The sequence below is a fragment of the Typha latifolia genome, chromosome 2 (assembly GCF_019914945.1).
Source record: "Typha latifolia isolate L0001 chromosome 2, TyphaL0001v2, whole genome shotgun sequence".
Lineage (NCBI taxonomy): Eukaryota > Viridiplantae > Streptophyta > Magnoliopsida > Poales > Typhaceae > Typha > Typha latifolia.
In genome coordinates, this window is record NC_133087.1 from 8,688,897 (window position 1) to 8,715,169 (window position 26,273).

Genomic DNA, 26,273 nt, shown 5'->3' on the forward strand with positions numbered 1-26,273 from the left:
CTCATGCTTTTCTTTGCTCTTGGAATAGATCAATATATCATCAATGAATATCACAACAAACTGGTCCAAGAAGGTTTTGAAGATCCGGTTCATTAAGTCCATAATAGTTGCAGGTGCATTTGTAAGACCAAAAGGCATCACTAAGAACTCATAATGGCCATAGCGAGTCCTAAATGCTGTCTTTGCAATATCTTCATTTCTTATCTTCAATTGGTGATAACCAGACCTCAAATCGATTTTTGAGAAGACCTGAGAGCCTTGCAGTTGATCAAAAAGATCATCAATCCGGGGTAGTGGATACCTGTTCTTCACAGTGACTTTATTTAACTCCCGATAATCAATGCAAAGACGCATCGATCCATCTTTCTTGTTTACAAACAAAACTGGTGCTCCCCAAGGTGATACACTCGGACAAATAAAACCCAAATCCAGTAACTCTTGAAGTTGGGTCTGCAACTCTCTAAGTTCTGCTGGTGCCATCCTGTAGGGTGCCTTTGATGTTGGTTCAGTGCCAGGGAGCAGATTTATGGTGAAGTCTATCTCTCTATCGGGTGGAAGACCAGGTAGATCTTTAGGAAAAACATCTGAAAATTCATTTACCACTTGAAGTTCATGAATCTCCTGCTCTGCACGCTCCACGCCCACTACCGATGCCAAAAAGCCTGGGCATCCTTTCTTCATTAATCGATTTGCTTGAAGTGCTGAGATAATACTGGTCGTAGGAATCTTTCGCTCACCATGGAAGAAAAATTCTAGCTTCTCCGGAATAGAAAATGTAACCCTTTTCATTCTAGAATCCACTATAGCATGATGTGCAGATAACCAATCCATACCTAGTATAACATTAAAATCATGCATGTCTAGACAAATAAGATCTACTGGAAGGTTCTGACTGTCTATCTCTACTAAACAAGATCTGTAGATAAGATTTAAAAGTATGGTCCTCCCTATGGGTGGTCACTGCTAAATATGATTCCATAATCTCAGGTGCAATAGGTAATAAGGAGAGAAAATCAGGTGAACCAAAAGAATGAGAGGCTCCAGAGTCAAAAAGGACTTTAGCTGGTATGGAAGAAATAGATAATGTACCTTGCACCACGGATGGTGAGTGCTCAGCTTCTTCCTGCGTCAAAGTATAAATTCTTCCTTTATTCTCTGGCCTCGCTCCTGAATTTCCGCTACTTGCTGGAGGCCTATTGTTCGCTGTGCCAGACTGGGACGGCCGATGCTGTTGATCCTGCTGAGAAGTCGGACGCCATCCCCCACGTGGTGCTCTGCAATCACTCGCTAAGTGGCCAGGTCTTCCACAGTTGTAGCAGCTTCGTGATACTCCATTGCACCCAACACTAGACGAATGTGAGCGTCCACACCTCGTACAATTTTTAGGCTGACTCTGTTTGGGACCTCCCCCAGAAGGGTTTGGTCCACTCCCGACCCTCAAGGGCTGTCCAGACGACTGACCATCTCCTCTGTTTTGCTCCTGGTACCTCCTCGGCTTCTTCTATGGATGTTGTTCTCGTTCTTGGTGAAGCTCCCCAATGTTTCTTTCGGCGAGGAGTGCCTTAGACACCATTTCTGGAAGTGTCTGACATTGGAATAGTGATATCCTATCTCTGATGGCTGGCCGCAACTTACCCTCGAAGAAGCTAACTTTCTCTTCCTCGCTCGCTGCTATATGTGGAACAAATCACAACAGCTCGGTGAACCTCGCCTCAAAGTCCACCACAGACATGCCTCCCTGTCTCAGCTCAAAGAACTCATCATGCTTCTTTTTCTTTAAAGCCCGAGGGTAGTATTTCTCGAAGAAAATCTTCTTAAAGTTTCCCCAAGTCAGCTCCTTCTCTCGTCCAATGAACTGGCGCTCAATCATCTGCCACCAATGCTCTGCCCGATCCTCAAACATATAGGTCGTCAAAGCAACCTTTTGATCCTCTGAACAATCCAATACTCGCAATATCTTCTCGATTCGCAGCAGCCATGCCTCTGCTTCAATCGGATCAGTGGTCCCTCTAAAGGTAGGTGGAGATGCCTTCAAAAAAATTTCAAATACTGTACCCCTATCTAGACTAAGGGGCCTTGACTCTGATGTAGCCGGAGTCTGCGATGGCTGCCCTCCAACGACCTGAAGAAGGGTCTGAAACACTAACACCACTGTATGAGTAGCAGGAACTGGGGTAGGAATGGGGATCTGGGCAGGGGTAGGAGCAGTTTCCGATCCCGAACCAGGAATAGCAGTAGGTGCAAGAGCTGGCGCTTAAGCAGGAGCCGGCTCTTGCTCCCTACTCCTGTCAGGAGATAAACTCTGAGCCGCAGCTCCTTGTCGACGACGACGCGTATACATATTGTCCCTTCAAGATTTATAAATGAGATAAGAAAAATTTTACTGAATATAATAAAAATTTCATAACGAACCTGAGCTGATGCCACCGGACCTCCACACAACTCTAAGGGTGATTTAGGATAACACAATTTTTAAGCTCTGATACCAACATTGTCACGACTCGAAATAGGAATCATGACCGGCCATGCATCTCAAGCATATTGAGATGCATGGCCGGTCATGATTCTTATTTCGGGTCGTGACAAATATTATTGTCAAACCACATGAACCAAGCCATTTCTATCACGACCCGAGATAGGAATCATGACCGGCTATGCATCTCAATATGCTTGAGATACACGAAGCCTTACTGATACTTCCTAAGTGAACAATAGCAAGAATAAATAAACGAAGAAGATGTGCTTTATTTAAATTTAAAACTAATTGCAATAAACATAAAACAATGTTATTGTTTTTGAGTCTCTAAACGAAATAAAATTTAACATATAATCGAAAGCATAAAATTTAAAAGAGCGAAAAAGTAAATAGGTAGATCCTAAATGGAGGTGGAGTCCGGGTACGTCTCGCTCAGTCGCCACGCTGACTATTACCTGAGATAGATAAATAAATAAATAAAAAAGAAATTCATGAGCCAACAACTATAGCTCAATGAGTAGAATCCACTCGAAAACTAAATAGTTTCAAAAAAAAACTAAAATCAATAATATACATAACAATTTGCATTAGACATGCTCTTTAAATAATGACAATGATAACAATAGAGTCACAAGTTGTAACCTTGCACAGTTTCAATATATTAACATTTTTTCAATATTTATACTGTCATATGTTTCAATGGGTCTAAATCATGTGGATCCACATCAACTAGAAGTCACCTCGAGATGACGCTCAGGATTTTTCTTCATAGCTGATCCGATTAGGGTCATCAGATGGTATCACTATGTGATCAATACACTCTGTCTTTTCCACTAACCGTTGAGAGAAGTTAGAGTCACCTAGAAATTTCTCATTCATCATAGAATTGTTCCCTAACCCCGCCAAAGTCATCTAAGAAAGTCACCGCAGTGATCTGATTTAAGACTTTCCCCTAAACTTCCAGATAGACTTGAGTCACCACGAAAAATCGCAAACGATTTACACCGTGACTGTTCTCTAAGTCATACAAATACTAGTCTCATTTTTTCTTTTCACTAAATTTAATATTTGCACAAAGTATGGTAATGCACTGAGTACAATGATTAAATGCACACAGAAAATGTAACAATTAAATTTTTGCACGTAAGGATGAAATAAATAAATTTGCACACATAAAATTTACATGGTCTAATAAAGGTACGAAATATAATTAAATAAATATGTGAGTGAACTCACTCACCTAAGTCTAGGCAAGATAACCGAAATCTCAAATCTCTAACTCACATACTAAAAATCACCACCTTTAATAATACATAATAATAAAATTTTCAATTTGAATAATATCATTATTTCTAAAATTTAAAAAGAACTAAAATGGGTTAAATTACCCATTGGATTGGGCTGGGCTATTTCTGGCCCGGCCCATTCCAAAAAAAATAGAAGTAATCGGGCTTGGTCAAGGCTCAACCAAGATAATAGATTGGATTAGGCTGCAGTTAGCCCACCCTTCCACCTCATGCTAGTTGGGTTGGGCCTTGGCCCAACCCAAAGCCAACAAGGAACTGGGCTGCAGGTCGGCCTGCAGCCCATGACTTAAGGCTAGAGGTCGAGTCGGGTCCGCAACCCAAACCCAAACTCGAGAGAAGGAAAAAGGTTGGCTCGAGTTGAACCCGAGCCCAACCTTTTTCTTTCCCAAGAGATCGTTGAGGGAGAAAGAAAAGAGAAAAGGGAAGGGGGAGAGAGAGCATCGCCGGCGACCATTGTCGCCGGCAACCTATCGACCTCGTCGGAGCTTCCCTAGCGACCTCGACAACCTGCACTAGAGAAAAGGTCGACCACAGCGACCAACAATGGAAGATTTCCCACTCATGGCCAACCACAACCCGAGCCACGAGGGCCTCCTAGAAGATATCATCGACACCGGGCTTAGAGCACGAAGCTTCCGGTGACGAAGCAATTACGACCCAAAGCCGCCGGCCGGCCTAATTTGCCAATGAAGCTGAGAAACCCAAATTTAGGTATTTCTAATTTACCTTATTAAACTTTAATTAAATTTGAGGGGTGGGAGAGGGTTTACCTAGGAGTCACATGGTGGTCTCCAATGGCTCCGGCGACACTCCGACAGGCCGATTCCACGGCGTGACTCCGACGGTGAGAAAATAGAAAGCGAAAGAAGAGAGAAGAAAAGAAAAGGGGGCTGAGATGGTTAAGCAGAAAGAGAAAAGATTAGGGTTTAATTTATAGATTAAAAGAAAAAAAATCCAAATCTAATCTGATTTGGATTAGGCGAGAGATTTTTTTTTGCTGCGCCTCGTTGCGTGCCGGAAAGGGAGAGGGGAGAGGGTTGCACGTGCACCCTCCTCTCTCAACCCCATTTTTTTTTCTGGTTCTTACAATTCCAGTTCTCAAGTCTCAACAAAGTCCTCACAAAGACAGCATATACTAGAAGAAAAGATAAATATGACATCCAATCCATTCAGTAAATGTCTAAAAGGTTTGTCAAAAAGAATTAATATACTGGGCTGAAAAGAAAAACCCAAAAATAGGATACCACAAGAGGATAGGACAACCCCCACCTCAATATAAATGCATCTGTTCAAAGTACTATTTCTCCAATTTGAAACATACATCAGGCTCTAATTTGAATAACCAAAAATTCTAAATCATAATGATACACCCTTTAGCTATCACATATTAAGAACTAATAAAAGGATCCAAGAGCTAAACATGCAATACTTCATTCGTATTTGGCACTAAAAGATATGCTGGAAGATAAGTCTAAAAACCACTAGACAGACCTTACTCATGCTCCATTCCTGATCAGGAACATTTTCAAGATGCCATAACCACATTTCTGGAATAGAAAGATTGACCCAATAGTCAAAACCCAATCCACCTTGAGTGGTTGACTCACATAATCCAGGATAGAGTGTTACCTAATAAACAAAGTATGAAGTCAATGAAATATAATGTTTGATCCTAAGCACATAAATTCAATAAAAGATGTATACAAATTGTGGTTTACACCCTGCCTATTCACTAATTTTATTCTCCCCCTGCATTTCTATTAGGCCACTGAAAAACACCTTACCCAGATTTTTTTACTGATTTAATGAAAAATGTAGGGATCACTTGGGGTCTATTCTGATGATTTATTGAGATACTTAGCGGTCAAGTAAAAAATAGTGAAATGGAAGTTGCCAACAATAAATATGTAAGGCATGGTGTGAAATGAGAAAAATCCCCATACGTCAATACAACCAACATGAAATAAATTACCAAGAGATATAAGTGAATATAAGATATCTAAAAAAATTAATTTTTAATACTTTTGTGGCTCTATAGATATAAAGTTTGCAAGAAAATAAGGGAATCAACTTCATGGTAACTTCTATTGCAACAATAAGTGAATAACAGCCGCTACATCATGCAGTATTTTTCTTATATATATCCTAACTGATAGATGATCTAACCACCATATATTTATTAAAACTAGGAAACATAAGGAAGTTCAATTTGATGTATTATTCTTATTGGTATGTGCTCCTTTATTTAGAAGTTAGAACATAGCTTTTGAAGTGCTAGGTGTTTTCTTTCACTCAACTCCAACCAAATGCAATAGTAATAACCCAGGTTTCCAAAATCATCCATATAAATTTACAAGCATGAAAACCCATTAGTTTGATATCACCATGCTTATCACTGAGACTAGAATATTTTTCAGACAAATTTTAGACCACCTATGTGAAAAATACTAAACGTGAAATAGTGCAATTTTGAATATCAAATTCATGGAATAGGACTTTAAAGAAGTATATCCAGCAAATTACACATGTGATGATAGTAGAACATAATGCTAAGTGAAGATCATGCTTGGCCAATTTCATTGAAGTTTGTGAAAGAGTCGCACATAAATAACAAGTTGAATGTAAATTGTTTGACAGATAGCATAATGCTATATTATATGCCATGATTACTGACCATCTGATAAAAGTTGAGGATAGGTAATCAAACTGATTGAAAAAAGGCAAAGCCTATCACAGAAGCTTGATCAGTCGAACAATTAGGTCAATTAGGGCTATTTCAAATGATAATTTGATTTATCAATTGAGCTTTCTATGGGCTCAATAAACTGTTTGCAGTTTGGCTAAGTACAATTAGAACTACCAAATTACAAGGAAATTGAATGGTTATCTAAGGACCTTATAGGGAGAATTATCTATAATGGAAGAGGAATCAACCTAGTTTAAGACTAAATTGAAACTTATTACAGTTAATTCAAATTAAAAAATGACAGAAAGTAGCCTCTTTGCAACAATTGTTCCAGTATAACCTCCATTCAGTAAAAATCATTAGGTGGCTTTCGGACATATAGAGAGATTGAGATAAGAGCCTTGATGGATGAAGACCACCCAAAGCCACTGTCATTTAACTCTGGCAGTTAGATCCCCTTAACAATCACCATCAAAACAGCCGGAGGCCCAGAGGGAGAACAAGAAGAAAATTCAAAAGAGTTACGGAGTCAGGGCAGAAAAAAAAAATATGACCACAGACACAACCTGACAATGAGGCCAGGTGCGGATCGCAACCCTTGCTTCCAACCATTGAACCTAGCACATGTTGCATCCAACCATGTGGCCCATGGCAATGTAGACTTAGAAGCTATTGCTTACATCCATTATTGGCTCATCTCTACAGGACATGTAGTTAGTCATGGATGCTCTCAAATGCTTAACAGTTAGAAACATCACCTTGTCCTCAAGTGTCGGTCTTCCTATCTCCTCTAGATTTCCCTTCGTTGGTTAAATTTGTCATCCAATCATCTACTTGATATCATGATAATTTTTCCTCTCCATTAGTCTCTGTGTACTCTTCTTGGATTCATTAATTGTTTGCAGGAGTATGAAGTGTAAGATTATTCTATTCTACTAGGGATGTGCATATACCATGACATGTACTAAGTTTATATTCTCTTCATTCATTGTCACAGTTCATATGTCATTGCTTCTGCAGGTTGTTGGCTTGTACAGTCTATCATGGTTTGAAAAATCGGCCGAAACCAAACCGTTTCAGCCAAAACTATTCTGTCATATGTTTGTTGAGCTGAATATAACCAAGGATGCTTTTTGGACCTTAAAGGCAATAGGCATCAATACAAATAAATTAAAAGGTAGGGTGTGAACTAATAATCTAATACGTACAGCAAAAATAAAATGAATGCTCTAGTAAACTGGAAAAGAAACTCAGACTTAATTCTTATCAGTTATAGTATCTGATTGCTAGAATTGAAAGTCAAGGTGATGCTCTCTCAAGGTATATCTCCCTCCCTTGGTGTCCTTCAACAAAAATCTAATGCGTCCTTGTTTTATTCTCTTATATTTCCATTCTCGTACACTGAGTTAGTCAATAAAATACTCAAGCTATCCAATTCCTAAAATTCCTTTGTTTGCTAAGTGGTTCATCCTAAGATTGTTCATATCTGAGCATAGGTGATTCTACAAATTTAAGCTAAACTTCAGGCCTACTCCTCTCATGCACTTGCTTTAAATTTTCTGAAACAATTGGAAGTGATTCCCAAGTCATAGGCAGCTTTAGCATTGATAAAGGACTTGTATCGATCAGTAAAAGGAAATGAGGACTATCACTGATACCGGCTTGTATGAGATCATATTGGTTGAGGTTAGGATATCTCAATTCTTTAATGTTAGGTACTAAGGTGTGCACTGATATAGGGCTGGTAGCATGTGCTACTCCATGAAAATTGGCATTGTGCAGCACAAAAGGAAAAAAAGAAACCCATGGGTATAGTCTCCTAAACTGAGAGGAATGATTTTCTGAGACTAGACACATAATATGAATAATGTCTAAAAGAAAACAAAATGAACTTAAATCAAATACAAGGAAAAATTGTGCTTGCAATTTCTTATAGAAACAACTCAATGCCCACTTACATCTTCCGCAATTGTAATAATATCTGGATGAAGTTCATGCAGCATCTCATTTGCTAAAATTAAGTATATCAAAGCATCCTTGTCAACATATTGATTGCAATACCTATAAGAAGAAAATGGTCAACAAAATGAGTATCTAAAAGATGGTAAGAAAAGCTAGAACTTAGAAGAATCAAGTATGTTATACAATCTAAATACAAAAATGAAAGAATAATTTTTACATGAAGAACATGGTTGTTCAACATGTAGAGATACTAGAACAAAGTGAGCACCCGTAAGTGAAGTAACATAGTCGATACAGGAAAAACTAGACATGTCATATGATGCTATTGTGGACATAAAGGGCAAAGAATTTTAGGATTGTCATCAACCAACTATCCTTGTCCAAAAAAAGGGCTTGACAAACATAAGTTCAATGACTATTGGCAATTAAAAGATCTATGCTTGGTTTTTGTGGTGGATTGGTGTCTAGTGTTATAGGCCACTTTTAGTCAGAAATTTTCAACAATGATATCAGATCAAGAACTCAAGTGTTGCATGACATATATCGTATTGGAGCAACAGATTAGGGCCAGCAGATACGGATAGAGTGCAAAGAGGGAAGAAAGGAGAATGTCACATATTGAGTTGGAAAACTTAATTCAATGCCTCTCTCTAACATGCTTCTCTCTTTTCCTCCTGCTCTATCTCCCTTGGTCCACCAGCCTTCCCTCATACTATCCCTCCACCTCTTGCTTACCCCTCCCTCCACCATGCAAATGTTAGTCTAAGTGAAAGATTGTTGACACAAACCTTAGACCACAACACAGCCCAAAAGCTATATAATACCATTTCACTTTTTACTCCGGTTCCAATTTGAGATTAAACTCTTGCATGTGATACTCAATAATCTGCCCCACATACGAGCCCCACATCAACTAATCCATCTCAATCCAATCCACTACTCTTAACCAAACCTTGTGCCTAATTTCTCTTCTATCTCACCGACTTCATGATGCGATCAAACCCGAATCAGGTCAATCCAAGCAACAGGGGCTTTGGGGGATCACATCAAGAGAAGTGGGCAGTGGGCCCTATAGTAAGATGAGCTAGTTATTATTATTAAGTTCAAGTTTATCTCTAAGTCATATTTATCTCTTAATCGTGTTTATATTGAGCAATCTTCATCGTATGTAAGCCTTTAGGGCTGATCCGAATTGGGTCGTGTCCGTGTAGGACTCTTGTATATATATATATGGGGATCAATTATATTTTTAATCCATTCAAGCATTGAGATTTATTTAGCTCTAAATATCTCAAGTGTAAGAATAAGATAATTTAGGAGTAAAAAACTTAATCTCTACCACCACTGCCGCCCATCTACTCTTTCCACCACCGTTCGCCATCATCACTCCCCTACCACTTGATCCACCACCATTCATCTTCACCAACCAACGACCACCCATATCCGATACTCTAGAAGTAGAGGTGAAAACCGATCAGATTAACTCTGATAAACCCGCTATCCGACCATATTCAGATAAGATTCGGATAAAATATTCCTACCCAACTCAAATACAGATTCGGATACGGGTAGAATATACGAATTCGGCTACGGGTAAAAATATCGGATATAGATACGATTACAGATACGAATCGAATATAATATTTTGGATATGGATACAAATATCAAATATCCATTTAATCGCATATTTTTTAATGAATTACAGTTTTTAGTTTGCTTATTTAAATAAATTTGATCCACATCCATTTAAGATCAGACCATCTATCCAAAAATTATTCTTATCTGTTTAGTTAGGATATGATTTTTAAATTTTGCTATCTGTCCAATATCTTTATATTGAAACTAAGCAAGGTTACAAGTTATGACTCTCTATTGTTATTATTGTCATTATTTTAAGAACATGTCTGTTTGAAAATTGTTATTTATATTGTTGAACTTGGGTTTTATTTAACACTATAAAAATTTTAGAATTTATTTGATTTTCGAGTGGATTCCACTCACTGAGCTATAATTGTTGGCTCATGAATCTTTTACTCTTTAATTATCTCAGATAATGGTCAGCGTGGCGACTAAGCGAGATGTATCGAGACCCTATCTCCACTTAGAACCTACCTTTTTACCTTTCTGCTCTTTTGGTCTTATGTTTTAAATTAATTGTTAATTTTTTTTTGTTTAGAGACATAATAACAATGACATTGTTTTATTTTCATTACAATTAGTTTAAATTTAATAAAGCAGATCCTCTTCGTTTATTTATTCTTGCCATTATACATTTAGGAAGTATTAGTAAGACTTCGTATATCTCAAGTGTATTGAGATGCATGGTTGGTCATGATTCCAATTTCGAGTCGTGACACTTTTCCTCTCTAATCTCCATGTAGCTACAGAAGCGCTCCATCTACGAAATCAAATCAACAAATCTTCAATACTTAATTGACCATTAAAAGACACATGATCTATCTTCATGCAAAAAGCCCAAATATGTTCTTGCGGATCATGATAGGTTCTTCCTGTCCTTGAATTATGTTCAAGAAAGAGATCTAGTTCGTTGTCACTAGAATTTTCATCATAGACAAGACAATGAGGATGTGCATTGTCTCCTACCCAACTCATTTTTTAATAAAGGTTCAATGTTGGATTTGTTCATTACTGTTGTTCAACTGCTACCCACAATTTATCTACCAAGCATAGAAGGTTGAGGTCAATCATGTGTCCCAACCTAAGTTGTCACATCATCTGAGTTGTTGCAAGGTTAGCGGCCCCACGAGCCTATTGCTATTTGAACAACGCTGACCACAATGAGATCTCCCTAGGACAAAGACAGCTCTAATACCAATTTGGTGTATTTGGCGAAAGAATTTTGTGATCACTGTCACAAAAATAGAATGAGAATAAATCAAATAGAACTAGCAATATATTTCATCAAAAATGATGTGTTCTCCATCATACACCATCTCCTTATATAGGAAATAACCGAATAATCCTAAAGCAAATAGAATCCCTAAACTACTAGGAATCCAATCTAGATAGGAAAGTAGCAACTATTAGGAAACCAAATAATTAAGGCACTCGAAGTAGGAAGCGCTTTAAGATTAGTAAACCTTTTGAGGATAGGAATCCTATAAGAATTAGGAAATGCTTGATACTACATCAGTTTGTTTTATCTTTATAATTTTCGACCTTGCCAGCATGGTAATTCTTATTTCCAGGTTCTACAGAAGTTCATATTATTACTTTATATATTCTAGCTTTTTGTTGCTAAGAATACATGAATTTCAGCAAGAAGGTTAACATGTCATGCAATTGAGTACTACTCATAGCAGCAGCAGTATCGTGACAACTAATACATTTCATTTGTGCAAGTTACCATGACAACTAATACTATGTCATGTGTTTGACCCATCCTTCCTCATGCTTCAGGTTGCTTGGATGTTAAAAAGATAAAATTCGTATGTACAAATTCCATAGTATCTCTTAACTCATAATTGCAAGAATAGTAGTACTGTGACAAGTGACACATTCATATTTAAAGACAATCATCAAAAGATAAACAGATTCTAGTGATGCATAATCATTTTTTTCTGAGATAAATGCATACATTATGCATTATTCAAGACCACTTACTCCTCCATTGCACCACTAAACGTAGCAAAACCATTGTGAGTATATAACATGGATGCAAGTGAGTGAAACTGGAACCCATCAATCTGGTACTCGGTGACCCACCTATTAATATAAATTTCAAGCAATGTGAGACAAGTAAGATAAAAAAAGTTTCAGTGTTAATATTGTTAGGGATAGTTACACCTAACCGCACAACTATTACCTATTTTAACATATACTCCCTTATTTATTTTTGACACTTTGACTCTATCAACTATCTAATATCTCTCAACTCTTGAGGTTGTCAATGGAAATGTCACATGACCATCTCACTCTCAGCTTTTTCTCTTTCCTCAAAATAAGGGTAAAATGGTCCTAGATGTTTAAAATTGATTATGTCACAGTCAAGTGAGATTTTAAACAGAAAAATCAAATGGTCAACTAATGGAAGGAGCATTCTGGAGGTTTTACATAGTTAGGAGAGTCAATGCGCCACGAAAAATAAAAGGATCTTTGTAAAAATGGGCAATAGATTAGGAGGTCTAAGTGTAATTTATCCCATATTAATATTATAAAAGAGTAGATAGATGCATGAAGATCCAAAAGAAAATGACTACCAAAAAGGAGTGAAGTTTCAGAATTACCATTTCAAATTAGACAAAAGAAAGTGTAGCACATCTACATCACCATATTTAAACATTCTGGTACCCCAATATTTATGGTGTCCTCGCTTTCCTAGTAGGGATACAGCATTATCATCAAAGTGCATATAAACATTATTAAACAAGACGTGCAAACAAATTAGCAAGGTTTTAAAAAGATGATAACATGAAGGTCAATAAAAAAAAAAAGTAAACAACCAACAGCACAATAGGCAAACCTAACAAAAAATACTATGACATGCTTGTATACGGTACTCTCTAAAGTAGTCAAATACTACTGGAAATTGAGGATCTTAGACTAGAAATTAAGGATCTTCAACAGGAAATTGGAAATTGAGGATCTTACTTCTATTGTAGTATAAATTGAGGATCTTACTTCTATTGTAGTATCTCATCATATTGATACAGCTAAGGATTTATGTGCCACTAGTACAGTGCATGCCAGACAGCACATCTCTTTTCGGCGACACTTAAGACGCAGCGCATCTCATGCTAGCAAGCCATCAGAACGAGAAACCATTAGGAATACTCATTGGCTGGGTTCAAGCCTAGTCCTAGCCCATGCTAAAACCGGAACGTCCTTCGGGCTGAGCTGGTAAGGGTGAACCCAGTAAGTGAATGGACTTTAGGGCCGAGTTTTGGGGGGGGGCGGAACCAAGCTGGGTTCAGGCAGGAAGATATTGAGAAAGCTACGGGTGACCCCACCTGATCTGAACCAAATCCATAATCTCAAACCAATCAGCTACGAGACATGTAGACTCAAACAAGGATTATAATGTCAGTGGAAAAGAGAGTGTCCACCCTAGCTCATGACACGTTTTGGGCCAAGTATAGGCACATTTTAGAGTGTTGCTGGCACGATGGCACAGCCTTCACATGCTCTTGAATAGGCATTAGACAATTTCAAGCATAAAATAGTTGTAATGTCTATCAAAAGGACTTTACTACTATTAGTAGTGCAATGCATCCAATTCGCTGTAGAAATAGGATTATGACTTATGAGTATCCTGAAGAAAAACTTTCGTACATGTTTAATCCAAAACAGAGATTGAAATTAATAAATTATCACTTCGAAGGAAGCTCTACTTCAACATATACCAGTAGGGTCATTTTCACTCTTTTAGTAAAAACCACTAAAGCAAGAATCCGCCAGTTAAGCATATGTATCTATATCAGTTACATATCTGATACAGATATGCACTGGATATGGCCAGAAATATATTCAATACTTTAAATAAGTAAGTTTTTCCAAAACATTAGGAAAAAAAATAGAGAAAACTAAAGAGAAGAAAGATGATTAAACCAACTGTAAAAAGTAATATGTTTATGATGTTTAAACTTTAAAAAGCACAAAAGATGCTACCCACTATTAACTTCAGTCAAAGGATAAATAAGCTAGAGATGGAAAGCATAATACCAGAGTGAAAATAGCAGTCATTTGATCCATCAAAGAGTGATAACCCTACTAACTCATCTGCTGATGCATATGAGTGGACTATATCTATGAAGACCAAGATCCCAAGACCTGTACAACCATTTTTGTGTATCAGAAAAAAGATAGTTGTAACACTAGAAAGTACGTAACAAATACAGAGATCAGCATTCAAGTCTGATTTCATATACTAATTGTACTGCACAAAATCTAAAGAGATTTAATCTGCTGATGCAAACAAAAAGAAACCATTTTTGCCATTTTTTTAAGCTATTACTCTCTTTTTGGTGAGAAAACATTGGCAAAAAGAAACTGTGTTGGACATAAAAACTAAAGAGAGATAAATATAGGTGATAGAGAAAACAAGACCATGTGCTTCATCCACCAATTTCTTGAAGTCATCTGGAGTACCAAATCTACTGCTGACAGCAAAGAAATTAGTGACCTGCAATAAAAGGAGATGATTTACTTACTGGAAATGCTCCATAATCCATAACACTATTATTCAGGACTTTGTCGAAAGTACAAACCTAAAAGAAGATTTAACTGTATGAAGGTATCTTTATCTGTTACTGTTGTACCAATATCTATATTTTACCACACTAAGAGTTCGATTACCAGAAAAGCTACTAGGAGATAAAGGACAATGATCTCAAGAGATAGATTTCGCAAAATATCAATGTGATGAAACTATCTACTGTTATGCTAGTGGCACGCATTTATAATAATTTTAATAAACTTTGTAGGATATTTAGAAATGTTTTTGGGTCTTCGATATGACAATCTTTAGTTTTTTGTTTAAATATATCTATTAAGAGCTATATTATAATATTTTATCTTTAAATTATTTTTTAAATGACATATTTTATTAAATATAAAATAATAGTTAAATATAATTATTCAACACATAATATGATTGAATACATTCATTAAAATTAATATTAATGATTGAACACTACATAATATAATTGAATACCCCATACTAAAATTGAACACATAATATTTAATATATAGTTGAACATAAAATGTTGAGGAAAACTAAGGACTTCATTTGCTAGTACAAGAATAACACGAAAATGTTGCATTAAATATTATCAATGTTTTTAAAACTCATTCATTAATAGTATTGCTCGTTGTAACGTCTCACATAGTCTTCATACAAATAGAAATTTTGTAATTCTCTTATGATACGATATGGATATTGAACATGCATGAAAATGATCAGCACCGACACAAGCATAAACACACAATAAGCATATGCAGATTGTGGATATGGAGTATAATAAGGATGTTCTAGCTCTTATGTGTGTGATAGATATGATGATAATGATGAAGAATTTATATCATCCTATGGGTGCACTTCTTTTGATGTCCTGCTGTTACCTACAAACTCGTCTTTGTAAAAATAATACTTCTCTAAAAAGGTTGTGTAATAGAAACGCATGTCTCATCTCCTTCATCACCATTATCAGACTGAGTCTTGTCATTATCACTATCACTATCACCATCACCATTACCATTACCATCATTATCATCTCTACTCTCATTATCATTAATTTTATCTAAGCCTTATAAATAGTCAATTGATCAGTTGATTTGATAATGATTGATGAAAATTAAAAAAAAATTTAAAGCTCAACATGGCACAATGATTGGTACGCAGCCATGTCGGACTGGCACGGCTCAGCATGGCACGCGTACTTGTCGACACGAGGCATGTCGGCCAACACGGCCATCCATGGACAAAACATAATTGAATCACCATAAAACATCATCTAATACACTTTCCCTCATCGACATTTCTTTCTTTTTCTGACATATTATCTCAATCAACGATGGTCATACTAGTGGCACGCATTTAACATAATTTTCATAATAAACTTAGGGTACTTAGAGATGTTTTGGGATCTTCGGCATGTCAATATTTGATTTTGAGTTTAAATATATATATATATATATATATATATTAAAACTTATATTATAGTGTTTTATCTTTAGATTAATTTTGTAAATGATCTATTTTATTAAAGATAAAGCAATAGTCAAATACACATATTATTTAACACATAATATGATTGAATACATTTATTAAAACTAATATTAATGATTAAAAACTTCATAATATAATTGAACAATAATAATATTTAACACATAATAATAGAATTGATTAATAATGATTGATGGAATTAAAAAAAAGTTAAAAAAATAAGCTCCACATGTCATCATATTTGTGCCAATGGCACACCCCGTGCCAAGTGTTGTGCCACCACCTATACGGCCATCCTTGATCTTAAGTATCAATAACAGAATTTGCTATTTCTTCATAGTTAGTTGTTTATTAATGGAATCCCAAATAAAGGCATATCGAAGACCCAAATAAAGGCAAATGATGGAACTTCTAACAAAGATCAATTTTCTCCTATGAAACATAAAAGACCACAGGCTTATAATAACCATAAGAGAGTAACTTGATGCACGTCAAGATCGGGAATCAATATGGAGGTTGTTATTCAAGTATATTTGTTACCTCACCATCTATCATTATTTATTTCTAAAAGTACATGTGTTGTTGATTTGTCACCATAATGTTATGTACCTCTAGTAGTCTTGTTGACAGTTAAAACTGATTAAAGTTAGACAAAACTATAATTACTTATTCGCATTGATATTTAGATTACTCCTACTCAAGCACATAGAAGCAAGGATTTAAGTGTCGAACAGGAACGCCCATGCCTCCCAAAACATCCCATGCTGGTTGGTCATTGTGATTGTCATCAAAAGAGGTAAGTCACCAATGAATTAGAGTTAGATTTAGTAATTTCTGAATTGGTCAGGTTGGGCTGCAAATTAAGCTTTATCTAATCCAGATCTGACCCAATAACTTAAATTATCATGTAAAATGGTTGGTTCAGGACGGACCAGGCTCTATCTAGTCAAATCTGGCCTAAGAACATAAGACCTTATTTGGTTTGAGACTAAGCTCTGAACTAGATTAGTTGGCCCTATTTCTTAGTCTTGATTTAGATACCTCGAACTAGACTAAAGTATTTGATGTTTGGTTCTAAACTAGGCTAATAGTGTATTTATTATTTGTAATATGATGTGAAAAAGTGAAAAAAGTATTAATTTTGGAGGAAAATAGATGATATGTAAATTTAATAGACAAAAATACATTTTTCATGCCATGATAGTGATCATTATTATAATATATGAATATTATGATATTATAATAGCCATTTGCGAGCTTAAGTGCATACTTGAAAGAATTTGTTAGCTTATATAGTGTTTATAATAGTCATGTGCTTGCTTATATGGTGTCTATAATAATCATATGCTTGCTTATATGATGTCTATAATAGTCATTTACTTGCTTATATGCATATTTGCTAGTTTATAACTTTATATAATGCCTATAATAGCTGCTTGAGTACATATTTGCTAGGTGTTATGGTATCTATAATAGTTACTTGCAGGCTTAAGTGCATATTTACTAACCTATATGGTGTCTATAATAGCTATTTGCAGTCTTAAGTGCATATTTGTTGGTTTATATGATGCCTATAATAGCTATTTATGAGTATAAGTGCATATTTGAAATGATTTGTTAGCTTATATTAGTTTGAGTTTCAAACAAATGTCCACATAATGCGATCTAATCTGACTCGATTCGCATTAATCCACCACGATTCCGATCACCTTATTCTCAAGGTGTTTAGGGTGGTTTCCATACGTTCCGTCTCTCTCGAACCGCATGTCCTCGATCTCCATGTGGGTCTCGTCTGCCACATAGAGGAGAGCCCCACGGTGGATTCTGCTCTAAGGCCCACTTGTTTGAGTCATAGTCTGCCATAATCATGGGTGGCTCGGGCCAAATCTTAGCCGCTAGTGGTTCGAGCCAGGATATTAGTGCATGCAGTTTAAGCTATGGCTCAGGTGCCAGTAGTCTAAGGTGCTGGCGGTGGTAGCTTGGACCAAAAGTGTCTGGATCATCATCGGTGGAAAAATAGGGTTTTGACCTTTATTTCCACCGCGGCTAGGGAAGATGACGATGGGATCGTCACTAAGGGTTGCTCCGACGTTGCGTCGATGGTGGAAACGATTTGTAGAGATGGCAAGATATCTCTACCGCGGTCGGCATTGGTGCTTTGATTACGATTTGGGCTGGCACTTTGCCTCCCTCTCGATTGGTACCACTGTGGCCAATAGCGCTAGCAATGTAGGGGGTGGTGCTAGGTAAGGAGGGCTGCTGCGAAGGCTTGAATAGTCTTTTCCATCTCGGTGCTCTTCGCGTAGGATCGCTACCTGAACCATTAACCTATAACTCTTACTCCCTTTTCATCTATCTCGGTTCTCCTCATTCCTTCTTCATCAGCCACTACGAAACCCTCACTCCCTCACTTTCTCCAACAAATCTTCCTCTTCAGTCTTCACCTGTTGGAGGACACCTTTATCTCGCTCAGACGACTCTCCCTCTTCACTCGCTAGTTGCTGCCTCCATCTCTCTCTGACTGACTCTCCTTCCCGATGACTATTGTACCTTGGTTTCAAAGAGTGGCATTGAATACTATCATATTGAAGGTCTGGACATACATAAATACTGTGATTTATTTTGAGCACTCCAAGTCTAAAAGGGATTAAATTCTTGAAAATTCTTATTCTGATTAATTCTATTTCTTAATCTACTTGTGTTTCAAAACTTCTTTCAGTTTTGATGTTTATTTCTATTCATTGTTCATTAATTAAAAGACAAAGTGGACTTCCAATTTTGAAGCAAAACATTTCACATCTGACATTTGCTACAAAGATAGGACACCTTGCTTGATGAATTAAGCAGTAAACTTGCCAAACATTTTTACATTGAGTAACTAATTGCAATGATCTCAACAAATTGTGAGATCAATTCACAATGTGATTTTGTTGATAATATCTCCTCAAGGTCCTAGAGTTAGATAAAACTTCTGAGCATTCCAACTTCTCTATATTAATGTCTGAGTTAGATATAATATATTGTCTTGACTCAATAGATGATAGATACATACATATGCCGATACTACTTGGATACATATAAATATAAAAATATGCATGAATATATTTATATATGTATATTAGCTCTTTACAATTCTGAGGTGCAACCAATGCACAGAGAAGTATTAAAAAAATTTGCAACTTTTTTAACATAAAGATTGTAGTTTGTACTCCAACTCATAGAAATATGTATATATGGTTAAACTACAATCTTAATGTTAAGTTTTTATGACATAAGTAAATATATGATATGAACTAATTAATTTTTCTTTATATTTTTCTTTTTCTTTATCAGGTGGAGGGTGATTGATCAAGACACAAGCCTACAAAAATGGGCAATGGTTACAAGGCTAAGGAGTGGGTGTCCAACTGGCGTAACTCCCCTCGAGAGGGGCATGCATTTGCATACAAACAATTTCAATTTGGTTAACAATCCTGCCTCATTTTGTGTTCTTTGTAGTTGCTGTTTTAGGAATTATGTTCAAGAATGCAATTCAATCAGGGTTATAAACTTCTTATCCATCCTCTGCATCATTGGGTATGTTATGTTTTCATCTATTTTCATTGTAATGGAGATTAAATCAGGATTTGGTTTATCTATATCACATACTCTTTGGACATTTTTCCATGAGCAAGCCTGAAGGTGAGTGATTCTCGTCTTGGTACTCCTGCTATGTTGCTCAGGGATTAAGCTTTTAGATTAAGGAGCATTACGTTAAGATCCAATCTATACTCGATCTTCATCCATATTCGTTTAAGATTCGATTTATACCCAATCTGTATTTATATCTATTTAAGATCCAATCAATATCCAACCTGTATTTGCATCCGTTTAAGATCCGATCCGTATCTGATACCATATCCGTTTAAAATCCGATTTGTATCGGATTTATATCCATATCTATTTAGTTAAGATATGATTTTATTTTTTGCTATCCATCTAATATACATATCCAAATCCAGATCCATATCCAAACAAAATATGGATTCGAATGAAGGTTGAGCACTATATGTATTCAATCCATTTTGATCCTAGCTAAAAAGCATATCTATTCCTACATCCCAGTAAATAATAAATTCCATAAAGTGGCCTAGATTTCAGTTTTGACCAAGATCCTAGAGGTTGATTACTTGGTTTAAATAATTTTAATGGTTTTGGTAGTTTTTGATTTTTGTCTCATGTTTCATCGTAAAGCCATTTCTCAAACTACTAAGAAATGTAGATTTTGGAATAACAATAGAAAAGAACTTTCACAATATTTGATACATTATAGTAATGTTTAAACTACTTTATTAAAATTTCTCTATTTTCCATCTTGGTATCCATCAAGAAACAAAGAGATGACAAAAGACAACACATATGAGTCCTTTGGACCAAATTCGATGCAAGCCAAAACTCAAAAACCATGCCTTTCTCAAACCAGTTAAATCTGAAACATTAAGGTTTTCAGTTTTGAACCTAGAACATAGCATCTAATCAGCACCAACCAAAATTAAAAGATTTCCACTTTGTTTCTGAAGTTTATAGCAGACCTCAAAAATGACCATCTAATCAGCACCTACTCAATTATCTTCCAGTTTAATATATAGAGAGAGAGAGACAGAGAAGTCACATCTCAATTCTCTATTTAATACAGTCATATTCAAAGAGTCAACTCTGAATGGTACATGTAACATGCTAAAAGTTATTGATCCTGAAATATGGTTATATTAAGAATTCCATCGGAAATATTAAAAAACATAAAAAAAAAATTGAGAATCAAGTAGTTGAGATCAGAAATACAACTCACTTTGTAGCCAACCGAAGAATAATCTCTATGCTCAAGAATCCCTATTAGTTGAATAGCATTATATCCAGCATCTTTTATATGTGGAAGGACCTATATAAGAGTAGCCAAAAATAAGAGAAGACAGATATAAAGAACAAGTATATCAATTCAAAGACGATGTACCTTGGTAGTGAATTCATCAAAGGAAGATACTTTTGGCTCTAATCCACTTATTCCAACATGACACTCATATATACGAAGAGAATTTGGAACTTTAGGCCGCTTATAACTCCATTTGTAGATATCTTCTGGAGGTGGCTCCCAATGCACTGCATAAGATTGCTTTCCTTCTGCCTCTGATAAATATTAAGCATAATAGGAATTAAAAGCATAAGAACCACATCATCCAAGTATGACTCAAGAGTGATACATCATTAAGAATTAAAATTATCTTTACTCCATTAGTCTCTTAATAGCACATCCCAATCAGCAAGGGCAAGAACAATCATACAATCCATCTACACATCCATGTAGCAACTATTCAGAAATGAAAGTGGTACAGTCACAACCCGATTTCTAGAATCATGATCAGTTGTGAATACCAAAAGCATGACCAGGGAGAGACCAAACCTTTTCATCACTGTGTATCAAATCTAATTAACACATCTAGCAACTTTGGCATTCTCCTATAAGTTCAGTTTAACTGCAAATATGCTTTATCCCTATCACAGTTACAAGGAGTATAAAAGTTTGGATGTGACATGCATTGTACTTTATGTCTATAGGGAGAGTCTTTTCTTTCCCTTTTTTATATTCTTGCATCCTTGGCCATAGTTTATCAGACAAACCCACTATCTATATTGGATGGGAGGTGGCAGCACTGATGGAAGGACAGAAAAGAGGAGTGACAGTGGGCAAACTGCGTGATTTAGCATGGGGCTGTTGCGTGCCGGCATCGCTGTGACCCTCACCTTGAACCACACCAATCCATAGATGCATAACTAATTACCTATAGATCAAGAGATTCATATTTATCTATCCATGATTTTGATGTTCCTTGAGGTGCTTTCTTTGAATTTATGTAATATTTGTACTGAACAAGGTGACTCAGTTCTCGGTCTTTGATTTCTCTCATATAGCATAATCTACAAACAACTTCTCTACCTAAACTTGGAGAGGGTGGTTGTGGACCTATCTACAAGGTATCATCTCCTTTGAACAAATTCATGGTTTCTTATTAATTGGACTCTTCTACGGCTCCCAGTGTTAAAATAACCATTAAAGGCTAAAGCACTACCTAATGAATAATACGATTAAAATATCCTCAGACATAAGATTCATATATTGATTATTATCCTTCTCAGATTCAACAAGATCCATTTGATATGAATAATACGATGCAATCATTTTTTAGAGCACCAGACCCTAGACATCATTATTTTCAAACTTATGGTGATTACTATGACGACTACAGGGATTTACGAGAGCCAACTCAGTATTCATTGAATTTTGATTTTTGAGTAAGTTAGTACTTTTATTTAATTTTTAAGACTCATATGTGAATAATTATTATTTTCTTAATTTTTTTGTCATGTTTTCTAAATTTTTTTTAAAAAATCTGTATTTTTAAATAATATTTAAAATTTTATGTAATTAAAAAAATCTGATCCGGGCAATCGATACAGCCAATCCTGTTGATCTGGCCAATATGTCTCATTTTTTCGAAAGGTTAATCCTAATCCCGATCTCAATTTTTTGAACCTTGTTTCTAAGTTCTGTCATGCCAACTATGTTGTGTGCCATGCAATACAACACAAGCCATGAGCATGGCAATCCTTGTCACAAATTCTATATACAATAGTCAAATCTCTAATAATGATCACAAGAGAGATTGTACTCATCAAAAGCAACTTCAACTACAAGCATTCTCTCTCAATTACTAGCTTCTTTGGCCAATTCCATACTTGTCAGATGCTCTATCTACTTTCAATATTTGTCCTATTGGTTTTGTTACTCTTTTGTAACTAATTTTACTTCAATATTTATCTATGCCTAAGCCAGTTTAGTTCAAAATTGTATCTATGAGCTTATGATTAGTTCTGATAATGGATTATGATTCTCCCCGATCTACTTTTTACTTCCTAACCAAGGTTTTAAATATTGGTTTTGGACTTGGGATCAACTGCTACAAAAAATGATACATATCGGCCGTTTCAGCATTGGACTATTTTTTAATTAGATTGAATTCTAAAAAATTCATAAAATGCAATAAAAATACTAACTTAAAAAAAATAATAGGAAAAAAAATCACCGAACTCTCTCTTAGCTATTGTAGTAGCAAAGATAGAACTCCAAGTGAAAGGGAGAGACAACGGGAGAGACAGAGAGAGAAAGGATGGGGAAGAGAAGGATTCAACCCATTTCAACCGAAACGGGTCTCAAACTCATTCATTTTGGCCTAATCCAAGCAAAACCTACCAACATCAGTCAAAGGGCTAGTTTAGAAGGGTGGGATCGGATGGCTAGTCCAATCCAAATCAGGATTGGCTGAAACTTTGTTTCATGGTCAGAACATAAAGGGGTTCAATATTACAAATGGAAGTCTCGAGAGACATTTCTCAATTTTTCACTTAACCACATGGGGATAAAATATATTTTCTTTAATTTAGTCTACGGAAAGTCTATAGAACTTTAAATAACCAAGATTAAAATTCTCAATCATGTCCACCGAAAAATGCAAACAAGGATTGAGAACAATAATTTTACTTGAAATTAGAAAGAATGATTCCACTTCCCACATAAGAAACAACAAAGTCTAGCAATGAAGTGAAAAACCAAGACATATATATAACTTCAAAGTGGATAAGCACATGTACCTGGAAGAACATAAGTAGCCCAAGATGGAATTCGCTCCAAATCCCCCTCAGGAGTGTTAAAATAAACCCTATACCTGCTTTTATGAGAAATAGCTGGCATATACTTCTTTAACCATGCTTTTCGTCCTTTTCGCATTTCTATCCAGTAAGGAAGAGGAGGTTTCTTTGCTCGGAACTTCTCACTTGATATTGGATCAGCTGCAACACTGTAGATATCACCATCCTTCCCATTATCAATGATATCGAAGGAAGGCAATTTGTTTGTTGAGTCATTATTCCGGGATGCTTTCCACTCATTATATCGTGTTTCAGCATCAGGTATCTCACCTAATTCTTCTTCCGTTTGGGGACCATTAGGGCCGAACATCTGTTCATATAACTTAGCAACCATCTCTAAACGAGAATTACGAGACCACAATTCTCCAGGTTCCCAATATTCATCATTTACTCGTTGTAGTAATTCTTCAACATTAACAGCATTATCACCTTTATCATAATCATCCACATAATTATATTCTTGAAAGTAATACTCATCTGGTTCTTGCCCATCTCTAAGCTTATCTTCAAGTATGATAGACCAATATCCAAAATCATCATGCCCCAAGTGTCCTTCTCTTGCACTATTTTCTGTTGGTGACCACTCATTGAAATCACCAACAAGAGAACAATATCGAGCACCTAACAGCAAGATTTACAACATTGTCATAAGTAAAGAATATAATAAAATAGAAATGAGTTCCTTGCAAATGCAGAACTTAAAGAGCAAACAGTTAATATTACAGAGAATTAATGCATTCAGAAGCAACCAATCTAGGGAATACTAAATGGCAACTACCTTACAGCATTTAGGGAATACTAGGTCCTATTAGTCTTCCCATACCGCATTGAATCCACTGATGCATTGCTGGGACATTACGTGCTAGGAAGCATGGACTTCTCAACTTGACACATTGCTTTTCAGAGAGCATATAACAAGTCGACATATGCTCAATATCAGTCAGATCTTCATATTTATAGCACATTACATAATTACTGCTTCTGATAGTTTATGAAAGTTCCAGTTATTATTATCCTATTCCTATCATCTTTGCCACACTTACAACATATTACTTCATCTAGGAAAGCTAACCTTATAAGTGCTAGAAAACCAAAATCCAGAATAAAAGACCTTGTGGATTTCATACAGAATATTTCACTAGCGACCCACTACAGAAAATCTCTAACTTAGTGTGCTGCAAGCCATCACTATAATTCACAAAGAATCCTGCCAAGAGGAGTAATCAGAAATTCGGAGCACCAACTTGTCGAACTATCAAGAATTAATGGAAATAGGGCAGATTACTACCTGGAGCCCACTCCATGTAATCCACACGATGTTCCCGGTGCCTATGCATTCCCAATATCTCATATCTGCCCAAAAGTCCACCAAGAAACAATAAATTAGAGAGCTAAAGTCACAAATCCACAAGACCAAATTCTCAACCACAGGAACACATCACATCCTAGACGGAAATTATAAAAACCTACCCAGCAGATGCCTCTTTCAGATCGATAAAACGGGAATACAGCTCGAATCTGCGGTCCTTCAATGCCTTATGCCTGAACATAAAGCAAATGAAAGACTATGGTAATTAAGAAGTGTGGTGGTGGTATGGAAAATAATAGTTGCTGGAAGTGATACCGATCGCGCAGGAATTGAGAAAAGGCCCGGTCGGAGATGCCGAGTTTGGAGAGAAAGCCGACCGGATCGACATCCGACTCTGCCTTCCGGCTCGGGATGCGGCGCGCCAGCTTCTGCTGGCTCTTGGCGGGACGCTCCTGGGCTGAGGAACTGCACTTCCACTTTCCCCTCCATCTTTGGGTGACTGGGACGCTGCCGTTGAGGCAGAGCGGGTCAGAGAGAGGAGAGCACCAGTCCTTGGGAGGGAGGAGGAAATGGGTCGGTGTTGCTGGTGCTAGGACGAGAGAGGAAGGCATCGGTTAGTTTAGAGTAGAGTAGAGTAAAGTAGAGTAAAGTAGAGTAAGTAGGGGGGGAGGAAGGGGGCTTGGGAGAGAAGGGTGGGAAGGGTAGAAGGAGAGCAGAAGAGTGGAGCGCGGACACGAGGGTTTACCGAACTGATAAGCCTCCGCCGCGGGGGATATTTGAAGTTTGGAAACTGAGTGCAGTAGAGGGCGAAAAGTCGCTTATGGAGTGATTAGATAAGACGTGTTAAAATAATTAGGGAAATTTGTAGTAAAAATATAGTGGGTTTCGATTTTGTAGTTCGGGCTCTCGGTTTCTTTTGCATATAAGATCTTTTTTTATTTTTCTTCTTTCTAAGTTTACTCTTCTGTGAACGAGTATTTTATTAAATACTGATGCGACACTATAATATAGAGAAATAATCATATACTCTTCTTCTTGTGCAACTATTTCTTTTTTTTTTTCTTTCCTTTCTTCTTTTGCTTCTGCCTTTTTTCTATTTTTTAATTTTC

The 26,273-nt window shown here is 36.4% G+C and overlaps 1 protein-coding gene across 2 annotated transcripts in view; it reads right to left on the reverse strand.

Moving 5' to 3' along the window:
* Nucleotides 1-25,938, reverse strand: part of LOC140781902 (1,4-alpha-glucan-branching enzyme 3, chloroplastic/amyloplastic) — a 64,116-nt gene extending 38,178 nt beyond the window's left edge. The window contains exons 1-12 of one of the 2 annotated variants that reach the window (XM_073128192.1): nt 25,480-25,938; nt 25,326-25,397; nt 25,144-25,208; nt 23,799-24,476; nt 21,106-21,278; nt 20,944-21,033; nt 14,498-14,573; nt 14,114-14,221; nt 12,679-12,769; nt 12,056-12,157; nt 8,428-8,530; nt 5,275-5,412 (exon numbers count right to left, since the gene is read on the reverse strand). In XM_073128192.1, coding sequence (XP_072984293.1) covers nt 5,275-5,412; nt 8,428-8,530; nt 12,056-12,157; nt 12,679-12,769; nt 14,114-14,221; nt 14,498-14,573; nt 20,944-21,033; nt 21,106-21,278; nt 23,799-24,476; nt 25,144-25,208; nt 25,326-25,397; nt 25,480-25,775 — 1,992 coding nt within the window. In that variant the 5' untranslated portion in view covers nt 25,776-25,938. The remainder of the gene's footprint in view (nt 1-5,274; nt 5,413-8,427; nt 8,531-12,055; nt 12,158-12,678; nt 12,770-14,113; nt 14,222-14,497; nt 14,574-20,943; nt 21,034-21,105; nt 21,279-23,798; nt 24,477-25,143; nt 25,209-25,325; nt 25,398-25,479) is intronic. The other variant, XM_073128193.1, reaches the window with a different exon arrangement.
* Between the last annotated feature and the right edge of the window lie 335 nt (nt 25,939-26,273).